The 15,197-nt window shown below is 36.8% G+C and overlaps 1 protein-coding gene across 2 annotated transcripts in view; it reads right to left on the bottom strand.

The window, feature by feature from the left end:
* Positions 1 to 15,197, bottom strand: part of DACH2 (dachshund family transcription factor 2) — a 289,576-nt gene that overhangs the window by 34,435 nt on the left and 239,944 nt on the right. For both annotated transcript variants that reach the window (XM_040572461.1, XM_040572460.1), the window contains exon 7: positions 14,412 to 14,492. In XM_040572461.1, coding sequence (XP_040428395.1) covers positions 14,412 to 14,492 — 81 coding nt within the window. The remainder of the gene's footprint in view (positions 1 to 14,411; positions 14,493 to 15,197) is intronic.

Raw genomic sequence — 15,197 nt, 5'->3', positions numbered from 1 at the left:
AATGTGCTTTCTGTCTCCTTTGGGAAACACGCTGAATGTCTTTTACTCAATAACAATAGTTGGGCAATAAAAAGATGAGTGAGCAAAATGTGGTATATCATCGTTTTGCTTTTGACTTCAGCCCAATGGCAAATGAAAGGCATCCAAAATCAATTTCAAGAAGCTAATAAATTCAGTATGTGAAAGCAGAGAAAATATAACTTTTGCAGCCTCATCATCAAGCTGATTTGTAAGCAAAGCTGGGCCCAGTTCCCGACCACTAAGTCACCCATATTTTCCATATTTTCAGCTTCATGCAGGTAATATACCATTTCTCCAGAGTTTATATTCTAAGGATAAACATATATATATATATATATATCTGTTCTTTCCACAAACATACGTCCTGGTAATATCATAATAAAAATCTGAATGTACTATGCCCAGGAAATCATGTCGATCACTATCAGTTACCTCCTCCAGTAACAGTGAAAGGAAGGTGAAGGCTAATGCTGCACACAAGGGCATGCTCAAAGCAGAACGACTGCTTTCCACAGCTCCGCGTTACTTTCAGCCCAGACCTCTTTATGGCAGCACGGGGAGGGGCTGTTGGGATTTTTATTTGCTTGTTAACTGACTGAGAAGCTTGCCAGACCATGTCCATCTAGAGGCAAGTTTCCAAAGGGAAATGAATTAATGGTAATTACAACATAATTTAAAGTACTCCTTGAGCAATGCTGAATACCTACAATGTACAGCTTCTGATCTCGCTGGGCAATAATACAGGGGCTTCCACTTACTCCAAGCAATTATTTCAAATTTCCATGAGAAGAAAATTTGATCCACAGTTTCCACCATGACACAAGAAACCTTGAGGCATGGTCAAGCTCCTCCCAAAGGATTCAGTGTCCACTGCTCTTAGAGCAGACCGGGCTTTACCAGGGGGCTTTGTACCAGATATGATTTTCCACTGCAATTACGAATAAACTACCTGACAAAAGGAGGCAGCACGGATCTACCCTGAGTGGCTTGGAAGGCCAGGACTAAATCCTTCAACAGCGGTTATGATACACCACCTTTGGTTACATGCTGGACTTGAATGTGCAGCTTTAAAAATGGTCAACAAACAGCAAGTCAAGGAATGGAAACAAACAGATGTACAGCAGCCCTGGGATCTGCAGGTCTACACTGGAAAAAAATCAACATTACTGGGAGCAAAAGTTCCTGTTTCTGACATAGCCATGTTATGTGATGCCTTCTGAAAGTTTTGTTTTGACCCAAGAGCAGGCAGTGACATCACAGAAGGCTGATTACACTTATCTAGGTTACATGGAAGTCATTAGCGGTGATCTTTTTTTTCCCTTGGGATGTCGTATTAATTAAAAAAAAAAAAAAAAGACACGTTAATTTTTTTCTTGAAACATGGTACTTATTGAAAAAAAAAACACAACCAAACCAACCAAACAAAACAGACAAACACGTTTGTGACCCTGGAAATTTCTGCGTCAAGATTATGGATTTTTTTGTTTTCTGTGACAAAAGACAGAAAGAGAGAGAGAGAAGAAGGAAAGAATAAGGCAGGCACGCAGGAAGGAAAGCAAGCTGGGTGCTGGATGGAGCTTGAATTGTCAGTGTAAAACATGGCTAGAGAATGTAACTGAATAATGATGGTATTTGTAGACTGGGGACGTGCAAATCCTAGAAAACAGCAGGTGGAGAAAACTGTGGGATAGAATTATATTTAAAGGGGAAATGTTCGAGCTAGGTGAGAACACTAAAGAGATCACACTCAGAGTGTAAAACACTGCTTTTGTCACTTAGTTCATACTGCGAACATGTCCAGGTTTTTCATTCCAAAGGCAGAAGCAATGGGGAGGCTGTTCTTTCTTATGCTCTTTCTTCACCACAGCACTGTCCTATCAGGTGGCGGTGGCTTTTTGTAGTCTAGTCTGTTAACATGGGGCCTGGGAGAACTCTTTCCTCACACTGCAGAAAACTCAATGCTATTTTTATGTTAGAAATAGCAGAACTTGTTTCCTCTGTCTTTACTTTCGGATTTTAATGACCAGATGAGAATGAGTGACTAAAAAACCTAACCTGAATGTGAATCACACTGTAAATCCCTTTTTCTTTCCTATTTGTCATATCTATTTTACGAGCAAGAAGAAAACCTTTTTTAGTCTCAAAGACTGTTTCTCAAGCTGAAGACAGTCTGTGCTATGCCAGCTCTCCACACTTTCAGCTTTTTAACACACCTCCAGCAAAACCAGAGAATCTAAGAGATTATGTTACTGATATTACTGTAGCACAAACACATCTCCTTTGCTGATAAAGCAGGTTACAAAGTGTGTGTGTTTACCTGCAAGTCACCTTAAAAATAACAATGCCTCAATGCATGTGTAACAGTCACTGGCACTGTCTGAGCTCTCTTTTCATGCTTGTGTCTTCTTGCCTTTCTGAGAGATCAGCTGCACCGCTTTCCACTTTGTTTAGTAGAAACCTACAGACCTGTGATCATACACTGGTTGGTGGTCGGGATTTCAGCAGAATGCAGAAGTAAGCAAAACATACATATGTTTTTATGTGAAAAGAAGTTAAACTGTGAATGCAAGGCATCACCCTGCAACAAGGAGCTATAGTAGAAGCGAGTCCTGTCTACCTTAGCTGACCCTGCGCGTGGCATCTGTGCAACCTCGCGTGCAAGCACAAGGGGTACTGGATGAGCTGGGGTGATCTCTGTTCTCTGGGGACTCCTACACTTGCAAAGCACAACTTTCCTCCGTATACCAGTCTGGAGCAACATATGGCTAAGATTTGTTGCCTACTATAAGCCTAGTGAACTATCAGGAACATTGCAAAATCCCCTCTTTGATGTTAATGTGTTCAAATAGCACTATATTTAAAGAATATGTTTAAAAAGCATATTTAAATTGTTTCTATTTCTGAGCACCCTTAATGCTATGGGGTACTATTCCTTTTCAGACTTGCCAGACTTTGCTCAGCATACAATGATTTTACATATTTTTAAGCACGAATTACCTACACAGTCAGTCCTTCATTCCCATGAGATTTTCAATCCAATTTCAAAATGCAAAGTTTAAGCCATAAACTTTTCTGCATTTCCTTTTATCTTCAATAATTCCACACAAAAAATGTTTCTCCTGAATTCTTCTCCTGTACTGACAGTAATTGCTTCGAGTATTTATAGAGACAGAACTTTTATCAAAACACTTAAAAAAATGGAATATACTTAAAAATAAAACTGCCTAACTGTATCCATAACTAACTCTTCATTTAGTTATAAAGTTTTGATATTATCTCTATTACTTATTCTTCAAAGGAGAATAATAATTAGAAAAGTTCTGCAAATTTGCACTAATGAAGCAGAGAAATCTACTATGAATTTTATTAATTACCATGTACGCAAATAAATACAAAACATAAAAAAATGCAAGTATACCTAGCCCCTTCTTTTTATGATTTTGATTGCAGTTTATTTAAGATTACTTACAGGTTATTCCTAAGTCTTCATAAAAACTTGAGTTGGGAATAATAATTTTGCCACAAATTTGTATTTTCATAGATGAATTTACATTCCACAAATGTTGAAAAAGAGAAGTCAATTAAATATGCAGCAAAATTACATACTGAAAAAATCAAATAGAGGACAGGGAGAATAAAAAGTGTATACAATAAGACAGTAGTACACAGAGGAAAAAAAAAAATGAAGAGATTTCATACCATACATTATGGCCACTGCTTAAACCAACGTAAGATTTAAGATAGTCATTCGGTTCTGATGCACAGGATCAGAAGCACCAGTTTTTCAAAATATGGATGTCTTAATTGCATAGGAGTAACAAACTATGGTGCTAATCCCGAAGTGCAGTGGGAGGGGGGAGGGTCAGTACTGTGCTGTTTTTTTCAGAGCTCCCCCATGCTGCAGCAGATGAATGCTGGTCCAGCCCAAGCAGTATTCCAGGTTGTCTTAAGCTACTAGTAACCCTCCAACAGTCTCTCTTTTGACCCAGGACTTGTGCTTGAATCAAGCACTGAAGACACACCTCTTATCCTCTAATATGTCATCAGTGTCACAGCTGCCAAGATTAAAATGGCTGAGAGCAATAGGTGATTTTGTGTCACTGGGGAAATCCCTGCCTCTTTACACTGTCTTCTGTCCCATGGAGTGCAACACTGTCAACACAGGAGTGTAGCCATGAATATTTAAACTGGAGAGCAAAACATGGTTCATGGACTAAAACTAATTAATCATCAGTCCAAGAAACCAAGATGCATTCAGTGGAGTTCAAAACCCACAACTGAAGTCAAAACAATGTGAGATCTTACCACAGGTGAATACTGTCGAATCTTAAGAGGAATGTGCAACAGTGCTAGGATTTGAGTGTGACCTACAGGATACAGGGATTAGGGAATCTATTAACCAAAAATTGGTGCGGTCTCATTCTAACTGTGAATCCACATCAATACCTCTTTCTGGTTTTTGATCTTTATCAATTGGCACTTGAAAGGAAACCCCAACTCCTTTTTTGATTACATCTTTCTTCCTTCCCCTACATCCAGCATCTCTTCTTACAGTTCTCTTGAAATCTCTCTAAATCCAAGGGAAAAAAGGATGCCGTTAAAAATCGCCTTACTACAGTCTGTGTTAGCACCATTATATGAAATAATTGCGCTTTGGGAGATTCGAGACAGTCAATTAACCCCCAATTCACAACTCAAGTGGCAGAGCAGACACTCAATGAATAGAGGGTAGGGGTTCAATTCTCAATTAGGATGAAATTTTTTCCTTAATAGTTTAATCTTGCGGTCAATTAAATCTCCTAGCGTTGTATTAATTATTATATGAATTCTAGGCAACTTCTAATTTAAAGGTTAGTCATGGTGTACTGTAACTGGACCAGAGTCCTGGACTTAAATTTTTCAAAGCTAAAAGCCTATTCTATCTTAAGGGGAAAAATATTCTCTTTTGTAAAAAAGACAAGAAAATATCCATATACTGTGCTTTCTTAATTTGGGATAATTTAAACATCTCCTGTATTTCTATGCCAGAAATAAGATTGCAGTTATGTCTTACATCGTTAGAAATAAATTTACTGCTGCATCAAATATTCATATCACTAGCGATATTAAAAAGTATTTCTAAGCAGACTTTTAAGAATTAATCTCATCTCTGATTGCTGAGCTTTTTTCCTATATTGTTTGGCATAGCTGCTTGGAATAGTAGCTCAGTTTTCCATCTGTTAGACATACAGAGACTATCAGTTTGTGAAGTACTGTCTCGGTACTCTTTTTGGTAGAATAAAGTCCTGGATTTCCTCGGGGAAGCAAAGGACATATGCTGATGCTCTATGGTTTCTGAGTTGCTGCAGAGATGAATTCTTCTTGGCCAGCTTTCTGTTGAGTAGGTGCTGGAATCATATAAAACAGCCACTTGCAAAAAGAAGAAGTAAAATGGTGAGTTCCCCGGCCAAATTAGTGATCTTTTTTCAACTAATTATTTTTCTAGCTCAAAATGAAGACAGTTTGTCTTTGAAAAGACTGTCTATCATTAAAAAAGAAAACTATTGAAAAGTTTTTGAAACAACTATAACAGATGTCATAGTAGTTGAAAGTACAATTAGAAAGCACAACGCCGCAGAAATAAAACTTCAAACAAAAGCGGAACGAGTTCTTTGTGCACATCAATAATTTAGACTGATTTAAGAACTGTTTTATAGATGCAAGTGGAGCTCTTTCTGTCTATATATAAATTGAATGTGGTCTTTATAGGCAAACAAAAAGGGGATACAATCCTTTTAAATTATTTTTAGGATAATTGTTTCCGCAACAAACATCATTATTTATCAGTTTTGAAAAGAAGCCAACTGCTAACATTTGAAACGCACAAATCTTGGCACACAACATAGAAAATGGTAATCTCACCCCTTTTCAAAACCAGTTTTGCATTTATTTTACACATTTGTCAAGTTCTTATCTCAAAGCCCGTGCAGTGTTACCTATTGCTATCAGAAATCATTGTATTTTATTTCTAATCACCTTCCCATAACTAATTTGGTAACTCAGGAAAGGAAACATTTATTGCTACCAGATGCTGTTACTTTCCTGCTCACTTATATATTACTATAAATTGATTCAACAGCCTGGAAAACAAGGTTTAATATTTATTATTTTGCATTCTGGATTTCTTCTGTTATAATCTTTCTTTTTAGATAAACAGTCCCATTTTAGTGATGCAAACGTTCTAAATTATGCTCCAGCTACCGATCAGCCTGGATATGTAAATATTATACAATGCAGGGTCATATAAAAAGACGTGAGATAGTCTGCATGCTAGAAGCAGGTTAGCCACACTAGCAATCAGGCTCCCACAGAGGCATAGCCAATTTCTGATGTATTATTTCCTCCAGGAGCACACTGTGCTCAGCCAGGCTGCACTACCGCAGTTCTTTTGCTTGGGGTAATTTCTTTAGGGTACATGGTGCACGGTGGGCACTACCAATGAACCTGCTTCTCTGAGGGCTGAGACATAAAATGCCCAGATCACCTTCTTTGAGACACTTAAATCTTTTTCTTTCTTTCTTTATTTTTTTTAAAAGGAAAGCTGGAATAGCCCATGGGGGATGCTGTAGAGTCTGTTATGAACCTGATGATCTCTGTTTGTATATTTTTCTATATCTTTATTTCCATCTGTAAACTTTATTAAGAAAGCAAGTTATCTATACTGTATTTGAAACTAACTGCATTGTTTTTCTGAGTTCTCATTCTCTCTGCATAAAACCCCTGTATACTAAAATGAGATTTTGATGGATAGTTCTGTATACAGAGGGATGAGTTTTTCCTTTTCAGATGAGAAGGAAGATATGGGAATAAATGACAGTCCTTGAAGCTGTAAACTTTCTTATGAGAAAATGGGAACAGATGGTTTTGTAGAGTCACGAAGAAAAGAAGCCAGTTCCTCAACAGCTTCCACCTATACCTTTGAGAATCAGAACACAACTGCACTCAAGCCAACCAGGATACAAAAGAGAAGGCCCCAACCCAGCTATGTCGCTGCTCCTGCAGTGCACGAGACACTGTGTGCTGCCCGTGCAGAGAACACTGACATGAAGAAATCTAGAAAAAATACAGATGTCTAACCTTGAGACTTCAGTTAACTATCCCCAACATTTGCTAGCCCACACATCTACACAGGTTAGCTCTCACCGCTGAAAAAAGAACAAACAAACAAACAAAAACACAAGAACCACTGTTAATTTAGCTACAACTATTACAGAATGATAATTGCGCTTTTCAGATACTGGGGACCATTTAACTGCAGCTTTTTCTGGGATTGATGACACATGAGCTGCTAGTTCTGCAAAATTAAAACTCCAGCCTGATTTGTATTATACTTAATATATGCTATACAGGCGGTGACGCTTACAAAATACAAATCCTAAAATAGGGTGCTGAAAAATTATCTAGTATATAATTCTTATTATAAATAAGACCATAACCTAGAAGTGCCCAACTTCTTTTCTGCTGAGATTTCAATGTGTGTATATAGAGAGATTAGTAACTAATTAGTTCCTGAAACAATAAAACCTTCTCAGTAACTCACTGAATAGTTTTTGAATATTGGTGTTGGTTTTTTTTTCATATTAAGAAGCTTTGCACAAAGAAATAAAGGAATTAAGGCACTATGGGATTATTATTATTGTTCTTATTACTGTTTTTGTGTTTTCATTTTGCAACAACATTATGCTTTCCTTAAAATATGCCAGTTTAAAGAAAAATCAGTGAAAATACACTTTTTTAGAGTAATTTCACAGTTCTCCTTTCCATCTAAATCTCTTCTGCCTGTAATGCCCTAGGCTAAGTAACAGTAATGTCAAAAGTCAAACAGCAATTCTAGTGACTCCTCGTTTAATATGTGAATTTCGCCATGCTTTTGCCTGGAGGGCACCTTCATTGCAAACCCTTTCTAGATTTTAAGATGAACAAAAAACAACAGAACAATAATAAATACACTCCAATCTCCTAATTGACAGCAATTATATGTCTCCAAAGGTTACAGGTGTAGAGTTTACATGTTATTTTCTGAGCAATCCGTATTTTCTGACCTCTGTGAATACATGTGTACGCACACATATTCCATTTTCTGCTCCAGCTCAGCCAGCCACCAGGGATGTTCCTTCATCCCATATACCCTACATCAAAAAGGCATCTCCAACCACACCAGAAGAGGCACTCCACTGAACTGTCATTAAAAATCTTACAGCCATACATCCTTCCACTGACAGCCCTCACGCAAATAAGCCATGGGATATGTAAGCAAATTCACACAAGCCAGATCTAGCTATCAAAGTGTTGCAGTCCAGGTGATGGTTAAAATAGACAGATTCAAAACTATACAATGTTTTATAGATTAGAACATCTCAAAATACAACTGGAAGCAGAATTTTATTTATTAAACTATCTGTATATCCTGTCATGTTCTGTAAACTAGACGAAAAATCTGCCTTGGAAACTACTGTCACACTGACTACAAAATAAAAGAAGAAAATAAATCAGTTGGTATTTTCTGAGCAACATGCAATGGTCCAGCATGACTGAAGGAGCATGCCTGGAGATTCTTGTATTGGATTAGTCACTGCCTTTTTAGCTTAGTGCCCACTTGCTTTGAATTTCAAACTTCTAGCAGATTAAAAAAAAATAAAATTATAAGTGAGTCTGTGTACTCGCAATCAAACTTTTGGGGAAAATTATGTATTTTAACATATTCATTGATAGGACAAAGTATTGAAAACATGTCACAAATTAACAAAATTCCAATATGACTTAGGAATCCAACTCATAGTTTCAAACGTGACTGAGATACTGAGGGCCTGATTTTTAACAGGTATTCAGGCAAAATACAGTTACAGAGACAAAAGTGATGTCTCAAACTCCTAGAAGTCTGGTCCATCTAGCAGAAGCTACAAAGGCTGGCCTAATACTGGGCACAGGTGTGCCAAAGAAGCATTGATGAGTTACTTAAAAACACCAACAGCCAACCTCACAGCTGCCTTTAGTGTGCTAAATTTATTCCCAAGATGTCTCTGTGAAACTTAACCTGGATCCTATTATATTGATTGCTTATTACTGTAGTGGTCCACTCTTTCAGGTATACTGCTTCATTTCCAAAGTAAAGCAGATAATATGAAAAAAGCTACTAACAGAAGTCCGCCAGTGCTATAAAGGCTGGGTTTGCTCTCCGACAGCAGGAGCACACATTGCTGTCGTAATCCAGATTGGTTTTGGTCCTTTCTGTTCTTGACTGAAACAAAGGCTCTGGAGCCAGGACCATGGCTGTGACTGCGTCACTCAGTATTTCAACCAAATATAACATATCTCTATGGGTAACATGGCAAACTCTAAAACTTAGCTCACAATCAGTAACCCTTAGAAATTAAACCTATTTTTTATACAGTGCAGTTTCTATGAGTATCTTGAAGCTCATTCTCAGACACAAATATTGCAAATCTGTCACAATAAACAGTAAGTTTTGTTATTAATTTAAATTTGTATCAGTTTGTATCACTTACTTTGGCTTAAATCAAATGCATGAAACATGCCAAAATTTTCTTTTTTTTTATAAGAGAAACCTGTACTGAAAGCAGCAATTGCTGGCTTCTAAGCAGTTTCCCAGTGAACAAGTGTTTGATCACACAGTCTTTGTTGTCCTTCCTAGAAATGACATGTTTTTCAGTAACATGTACTGTTTGTGCAAGCCAAAATTTCAAGCGGTGACAGTCTAAGACTACTTACTGGATGAATTCACACTGAGAAGAACCTATTCCTTCCCTACACGTACACATGGTTACACACTTGGGCACTCAAATGCACAAACACAATTTCTCAGGAGCAGGTTTGGTACCTATGGCAGGGTCAGAGCACAGGCAGGTGGAGGCTGAGCCTGCATCAGTACATTCCCACAGATCTCAAGGACCTCTGAAACATAAGAAAACCTCTCAGCAATCTTTCAGGATGCATATTTTTTGTATCTTACTGCTCTTAATGAGGACTGAAGGCAAACTTATTAAATAACTCATGTCGATTAAGAATGTCATCAATTGCAGTTAATGACTTTGAATCAGAGGTATTATGAACCAGAGAATTCAAAGGGTCAGTTTTAATGTGAGCATTAACTGTAAGGAAAAGATTACTGGGCCCAATCCAAAAGCCACTAGGTGCCATTCAGCAATTTCCCCCCCTTCCATTTTTATGCCTTTCAAATCTGCTATAGCTCAGTAAGATGGACCTATAGAAAACTCAATTCACAGCATTCAAGGAAAAGTGGAAGTGGTTAACCTGGAGAGACAACCTGACTTTGGAGAGAAGCAACCTTTAGCAAACTTTCAAGACCAGGTTAGATGAGGCCCTGGGCAACCTGATCTAGTGGGTGGTGTCCCTGCCTATGGCAGGGGTGCTGGAACTAGGTGATCTTTGAGGTCCCTTCCAACCCAAGCCATTCTATGATTCTACGTAATACCACATATCTGTCTCGTTTCGTTCTCATTTATCCATTTTATGCCATGAGCTTATACAAATTGCTAAAAAAAAATTTGGTCCGAAGCCTTCTGAGTAAAGAGAATTTCGTATTTCAGCATATTTACCTAGGCTCACCATAGTGTTTAGACAGTAATATACTAAAGCCATAGAAATTTAATAAATAAGACATATTAATAAATTATATATCAATGTAAAAAACTGTCTTGGTCCGTATGCCAAGATAATTACAAAGCAGGTATTTTACTCCAGACAAATGGCATTGTTAAATTGATTTTGAAAATGAAGTGAATTTATTTACTTACAACAACCACTATAAACTTAAAGTAAAAGATGTGACCTTGGAATATTTCATTTATTTATTTATTTCAATTCAATTATTTATTTATCAATTTATCAAATATAAATAATTTATCAATTATTTATTTTGAAGTCTGAAGAAACTAGTCACTTATGAAATTTTCCCACGAATTTTTACTCTGGTTCAGTTAAGGTGGGGTGCAGCTCCAGCTCCCCAGACATCCATGTAAAGGCCCCGTTAAAGCATGTCATGGTTCCCCGGGGACCCTTAGGTCCTGCTTGCGTCCTGCTAAACTCACAGCAGAGGGGCAGGGCTGGCATATGCCTGCATCTCACCAGGGTCAGGGCATGCCACTGGCCCAGGAGGTACAACACTCACACAGCCTGGCAGTATATACCACTCCTGTCTGGAATAACGTAGCTGGGGGAGCTATTGTTCAAAATACTAGGCTCTGGCCAAACTCTGTTCCCATTGAAGACATCACAATCCCTCCCATTGACTTCCACTATGGAAAGAGTTATGCTAGTGTCTTTTATTATTCCATCCTACATGAGGAGTTTGAAATATTTTTTGCCATACAGTCACGTGGAATAATTGTACTTGCAATTAAATCCCACTGGCAGGTATGGCTAAAGACTTTTCTGGCTAATGTAAGATTTCATTAGTATATTTCCATAAAGCCTATGTCTAACAAAATCCTTTCCCATACAATAGAGATTTTTTTCCATGATAAATACAGAAGCAGGCAAATTTAAAATTTTAGTTATTGTGCAATTGTGCAGCTAAAATGTTAGTGTTTAAAAACAGAAATAGCAGGTAAGCACAAGCAGGAAGAACTTGTGTTTAAGTCTCTGTGAACATTTGGGGCTATGTTTTGTGGGGAATTTTCTAACTCTGTTTCCTTTCATTAGCAATTTTAAAATAAAGTACACATTACCTTTCATATGGTTTTCACTCGCACCCTGACACGGATGCACAGGCAGAATGCTCGTGCACCATACTGGTTAAAGATGTTTGCCCAGAATATAATAATATAAAATATTTTGTATAAAATATAAAACGGCTGACCTATAAAGATGTTTGATTTAGTTGTCTTCTAATATTGAGCCTGACTGTACTTCCTAAAAAGATGATGAAAGGATGTGGAGTAATTGAGATTTAATGGCATTGCTCCTTCAACAAGCTTAAACGTATGGTCTGTAACCAGCCTCTAACCCCTCTGCACTGAGACAGCCATTAATTCTGTAAATTTTGTCGCTTCAACATATGCAAACAGCTCAGTATAACTGGAATAACTTCTTATTAACTGTCTTTTTTTAGAAAAACCATTAAGCTATATGCTCTTCTGCCCTGATTATCGTGAAATTACTTTGATGAGAACAAACTGACACATTTTTGTATGATGCTGAGATCACTTTCAATGGGAGATGGAAAACAAAACTGTGTCCTGAGGTCACAGTATTTGCTTACAATACACTAAGTTTTATTGCTCTTCACGCTACACTTTCACATGAGTAGTACTACTGTGAAATTTTAGTTAATTCATTTTCATTTGTTGCTATCTTAATTGTTACAGAGTGCTCAGATATGTAAAGATATAACAAGGTGTGTAACAAAAACATGCTCAATATACACCTTCAATAATTTCTTTGTTGTTTGAAAACTTCCAACTTACAGCAAAGCTGGCATTTTATGGCCTGCAGAGCTATAAATCATTTTTAAAATCATGATGATATTACTCAAAGCAGATGTGAAAACATATGTTTGCCATGGTTGTATAAACCGCTTACTTGTCATACTTAATAAATGTTGATACTTTTATTTTAACTACATTCCTTCTTAATAACTTTGAAAATCTTTTCCATGGTAAATATATTTTGCCTTAGTAAAAGTAATGGCAGGTTTTGAAAAACAAAGCTTGTTCTGTGTTCAAGTTATATGGATATTTTCTGCTGAGCAACCCAGCACACATCACACTCTTCAGTGACTGTCCACATCTGAAAATGAAAATTGTTCAACACATATGCGGGGCAACAGAGCCCAAAATGATTATACAGAGGAGAATACTACTACTATTAGGAACAAAGAATGTATTTTGGACTGATAAAAACCACAGAGGAATAATAACAGCTTGTATGGGTTGACAGGCTGGGGATTTTCAGAAGCAGAATACTGACTGTGTCTTACTGGCGCAGTCCATCATTACAGGGTGCTTGCATCCTATAAACCAGAGGCTCCTAAAGGAGATAAAATATAGGTCTACCTCAATGCTTAACGTGAACTCAGCTTGAAATTGTTGGATATACGCTGTAGATGGATATATGCTGTTGATGCTTTTAAAATTTCAGCATATGTCCCATGATAATGCAGTCATAAGATGCCCAGTAAGATGGTCATCCTTTTCATGAATATGCCCAAATAATTTTTTAGAACTCTGGAACCACAGTGCACATGGAGCCTTCAAATTCTTTTTTTTGAGTAGCTCATACAATTGCTTATAGTTATAGTAAATTGCATTTAAGTTTGCTCAGAAAATAAACAGAGAGTGCAATCATTTACATAGGCCTAAGGATTTGAGTTTGTCTGATTTTATTAGATAATCTAAAATTCCCTCAGCCAAAATAAAAATCAGTTTGCATTTTCATTTATGATAAAATATTCCTATTTTCAGTAGACTTATATAACTACATTTAGCTTATGTTGTCTCCTCTTTCGGACACTTCTCTTACTTTTCTTTCCCATCTTTTGCCTTAAAATCTTAGTATCTTCTTTGGTATATGCTTTTGAAGCACATTTTCTAGTATTCACTTCACACTTACCTTCAGCTTTCTTTCATTTCTTCAGCTATACGTCATCTTGTTTTTGCAGACACTCAGTTTGTATGGTGCTCTCTGTATGTACTGCCAGAATAAGCTTTGTCTACTAATATGATTGATATATTTTTTTGTATTTCTAAGGAAACAAAATGCCTTCTTCCTCTTCTACATGCAGCTGCAGATGCCACAGCTCTGTCTGTGACAGTGACACCTCCCCAGGGCTTACCTGCATACACCAACATACTCATTTTCACCAGCTCCCAACAATCACTGCAAGGAGAAATGAGCAGACGAGGCACTTCCCTGCCTACTGGACAAACTCTATAGGTCAAGCTTCACCTCTTCCCTTGCTGCCTCTCACTTGTGAGCTGATGTAATATTATTAGACGTGAAAAATGTCTAATATTTCCCTCACCTATGTACCAGCATTACAGTAGCTTGCACACACATCCACTGGAGGAAAAGAAACAACACTCTGTGACTAATCAAAGAGTTGCTAGGGAGTTCATAAATAATTGAGTCAAAAGACCAGCAAGGTATTACTCCCATATGGTATAAATAGAGGGAAGCAAAGATATGATTGTTAACACTTCCTAAGAAGAATGTTCCTAAGAAAATTCACCGGATACGTTATTCATTGCAATTAGGCACGTAGTTTTCTTAGATTTATGGTATTATATCACTGCATATGCGGAATACTAGAGAAAGGAATACAACATGTAAGTGCAATTAAATGCCTGAGATGGAAAACAGTTTAATTTTACCTTTCTCCTTTTGCATTTTTTTTAGGCTTGTCCCAGTTTCTTGATCAATGAGTTCTCCTTCCCTGCTGTTGGTCAACATAGCTAAAAAAATCAGAGTGCACAGCTATATAACACTGTCAGTAAAGAAATGTCAGAAAAGAGGAAAATATTAAATTATACCTTTTTCTCAATAGTTTGATTTTTTAGCATTTATTTATACTGTGTAATTTCTAAATCAACTGACCATTTTCACTGTCCATAAATCTCCTAATTCAGCAGTTAGAGACAAACATGTAGCAAAAGCAAATTTGCTCAAGTTGATTAAAATAAGATACCAGGACGGAACTAAAATTATTACTGTGAGGAATCTGATTTCTTATAAAATGTTCAAATTAACAATTTAGAAAAGTACTTCTCAGAAATAATTGTGGGGAAAAATGCATTTAGTAAAACAAAGAATTTAGGTTTTAGCAAGTACCTATAAAGCAGCAAGCTTAATAAAGAAATACAGATACAGAGATAGTAACCCACAGATGAACTGAAATAAAAACATACTCCATGGTGCTAAAAATTTCCTCACTTAAAATTTTCAAAATCAAAGAGACATTAAGTTTATGATTTCAGGATGCTTATTTTTTTTGTTCTTATTTGATTAAAACATTTCCTTTTCTGCAATTACAGAATTTAAAGTCATTCCAGTGAGGAGACTTTTTAAAAAATTGCAAAAATTGTAAGAGTAAAAAAAGCCACATATTTATATGAAGTATATGTACATATCTCCATAACAATAAGCATTAGACTTCAATA

This window comes from Cygnus olor, chromosome 13 (assembly GCF_009769625.2).
Source record: "Cygnus olor isolate bCygOlo1 chromosome 13, bCygOlo1.pri.v2, whole genome shotgun sequence".
In the NCBI taxonomy this organism is placed as follows: Eukaryota; Metazoa; Chordata; class Aves; order Anseriformes; family Anatidae; genus Cygnus; species Cygnus olor.
Note: the sequence above shows the minus strand (reverse complement) of the source record. Positions and strands in the feature narration are given on the sequence as shown.